General features: G+C 37.0%; 1 protein-coding gene across 1 annotated transcript; it reads left to right on the top strand.

Annotated features, from left to right (window-relative positions):
• LOC101121351 (olfactory receptor 4F15-like) lies at positions 1-939 on the top strand. The gene has a single exon (XM_004010411.3). It carries the CDS (start codon positions 1-3, stop codon positions 937-939), a length of 939 nt encoding a protein of 312 aa, XP_004010460.3.
• Positions 940-3,290: the final 2,351 nt, after the last annotated feature.

Raw genomic sequence — 3,290 nt, 5'->3', positions numbered from 1 at the left:
ATGGGTGGAGCCAACCACTCCGTGGTGTCTGAGTTTGTGTTCCTGGGACTCTCCAGTTCCTGGGAGATCCAGCTTCTTCTTTTCCTTTTTTTCTCTGTGTTCTACATGGCAAGCCTGATGGGAAACCTCCTCATTGTGTTCTCTGTGAGTGCTGACGCTAGCTTGCACTCCCCCATGTATTTCCTGCTGGCCAACCTCTCCTTTCTTGATGTGGGGGTTTGCTCTATTGCTGCTCCCAAAATGATTTATGACCTTTTCAGAAAACGCAAAGCCATCTCTTTTGGGGGTTGCCTAACTCAGATCTTCTTTATTCATGCCATTGGGGGCACAGAGATGGTGCTGCTCATTGCCATGGCCTTTGACAGATATGTGGCCATATGCAAGCCTCTCCACTACCTGACCATTATGAACCCACGAATGTGCGTTTTGATTTTGGCTGCTGCCTGGGTCCTTGGGCTCATTCACTCAGTGGCCCAACTGGCTTTTGTCATAGACTTGCCCTTCTGTGGTCCTAATGTACTGGATAGCTTTTATTGTGACCTCCCCCGACTCATTAAGCTTGCTTGCACAGAGACCCATAGACTAGAGTTCATGGTCACCGCCAACAGTGGACTCATCTCCGTGGGCTCCTTCTTCATATTGATTATTTCCTACATCTTCATTCTGGTCACTGTTTGGAAACACTCCTCAGGTAGTGTATCCAAGGCCCTCTCCACCTTGTCAGCTCACGTCACTGTGGTGGTCTTATTCTCTGGGCCATTAATCTTCTTCTACTCCTGGCCCTTCCCTTCATCACACTTGGACAAGTTCCTTGCTATCTTTGATGCAGTTCTCACTCCTTTTCTGAATCCAGTCATCTACACATTCAGGAACAAGGAGATGAAAGCAGCGATGAAGAAACTCTGCCATCAGCTTGTGAGCTACAGCAAGATGTCCTAAATACTCTAAGGATAAAAGATATTTAGCTCTATCCTTAATGACAACAGAAAAAGTATCATTTCAGGCCTCTATTAATTTTATGTACCAGGTTACATTTAGGGATTTTCATGTTGCTGTACACTTAATAAGGATAAAGAGAGCTTACATTATAGTTTTCTATGTTTTCAGCTTTTGCTGGATGTTTTATATGAATTATTTTATTTACTCTTCATGATAACTCTGGGTGGTGAGTATTTCATCTTCTCTTTTTAAGCATTTAAGAAATGCTTAGCTCATTCTTTGTATAATTACTATGTAAAATACCTCAAATGAAAGCTGATTATTATCTTAATCCACCATGTCCAATTGTCTTATCTCTCAAAAGGTGCCAAACAGGGAAGGTGTTCAATAATTCGGTGTTGGAAATTAGAATATTATTCATTTTCACTGTCATTCTTTCCCTGTTTGGAATTGGTTAATGTTCCTTCCTCAAACTATCTACCAAACTGCCATAATACTTGATTGGTTTTTTTCCAATAGATAACTGTTTTTCCTGTAGATAACTGTTTTTTCCAATAGATAACCTAGATAACTGTTGACTTTATAATAGGACTGTTGACTATTATAACTGAAATTTGAAAGGTCATGTGTTCTAACCCCTTTATTTTATCAGTGGTAATACTCAGGCAGAGATATGTGAAGTGAGAAATCTAGGATAACAGTCAGATCTCAGCTCTCCATTCCTGCCCCAATTTACTGGGGGAAAATTGACAAATATAATTATATATGTTTAAAGTGTACCATGTGATGATTTGATATACATATACATTGTGGAGTGATTGCCAATATCTAGACAATTAATACATCCATCACCTGACACAGTTAATTCCTTTCTTCTCACTTTAGATTAAAAAATTGGAAAAAAATCTAAGCCAACTTGTTAGTTTGTATTCTAACTAACAAAGTATTCACTGGCTTTCTATCTCTGACCCCAGTGATAGCAGAACTGACACTGTAAGTTCATTACTCTTTTCACTGGTATCAATTTCACATGATTATTTTCTGTTTTGAAGTTCTTTTTTTGTAGCTCAAAAAGAAATTTCTTCAACAGGGTCCTGGGTATTTTATAACTGGATGATAATGTTATCACTCACACACGGCTTTTATTTATGTCACTTATTAGAAGCATACTATTAAATAGTATTAGTCTATGTTGATTTTTTCCTTTAATCAATACTTTAAAGGGTATTCACCATAACTTTTCTTATTGCTACCAAGATTTCACAGTTATTTTAAATGAGCTTCAAGAATTTCATATATGAATATTACAGCATTTCTTGATCTGTTTTTATTAGTGGGTCACAGTTTTCATAACTAAACAGTCATGGCAATTTCAAGCTTTGGGGACCCAAAGATAGTATAGGCCAGAGACAAAAATCTTTCTAATCTATATAGATAAACTAAGCTATTGATATACAAAGTAATGATTATGATAAAATCATTCTAATGGCTACTTATTTTAAAGATTTGTAAAAAATGTAGGTTAGCAATTTTTGGTAGAATTTTGTAATGAATTCCTTTTCTTAAACTACTGATGGGTGTCAGACATCTTTTAGGAAGTTGTTTTACTGTTTTATACTCATTTTTCTTATTTTGTTTTTGACTTTAAAATCATTAATTCATAAGACTTTAAGCAGCCTGTCTACTGATGGGTGGGTCTGTATTAATTAACACTCTGACATAAATCACAAAAGATCCTTTTTGACCTACATCTTAGAATGATGAAAATAAAAACATAAGCAAACAAATGAGACCTAATTAAAACTTGAGAGCTTTTACACAGCAAAGGAAACCCTAAGTAAAACAAAAAGACAGCCTTTATAATGGTAGAAAATATTTGCAAATGAAGCAATTGACAAAGGATTAATCTCCAAAATATACAAGCAGCTAAAAAACAAAAAAACAAAAAAACCCCATCTGATCAAAAATGGACAGAAGGCCTAAACAGATACTTCTCCAAAGAAGACATACAGAAAGTCAACAAACAAGAAAAGATGCTCGACATCTCTCATAATTGGAGAAATGCATGTCAAAACCATAATGAGATATCACCTGAGATGAGTCAGAATGGCCATTATTAAAAAAATCTACAAACAGTAAGTGCTGGTGAGGGTGTGGAGAAAAGGGAATCTTCATGCGCTGTTGGTGGGAATGTAAATTGATACAACCACTATGGAAAACAGCGTAAGTGAAGTCGCTCAGTCTTGTCTGACTCTTTGTGACCCCATGGAGGGTAGCCTAACCAGGCTCCGGGTCCATGGGATTTTCCAGGCAAGAATACTGGATTGGGCTGCCATTTCTTTCTCCAGGGG

This window comes from Ovis aries, chromosome 7 (assembly GCF_016772045.2).
Source record: "Ovis aries strain OAR_USU_Benz2616 breed Rambouillet chromosome 7, ARS-UI_Ramb_v3.0, whole genome shotgun sequence".
Lineage (NCBI taxonomy): Eukaryota > Metazoa > Chordata > Mammalia > Artiodactyla > Bovidae > Ovis > Ovis aries.
This window is presented reverse-complemented; position numbering and strand designations above follow the sequence as displayed.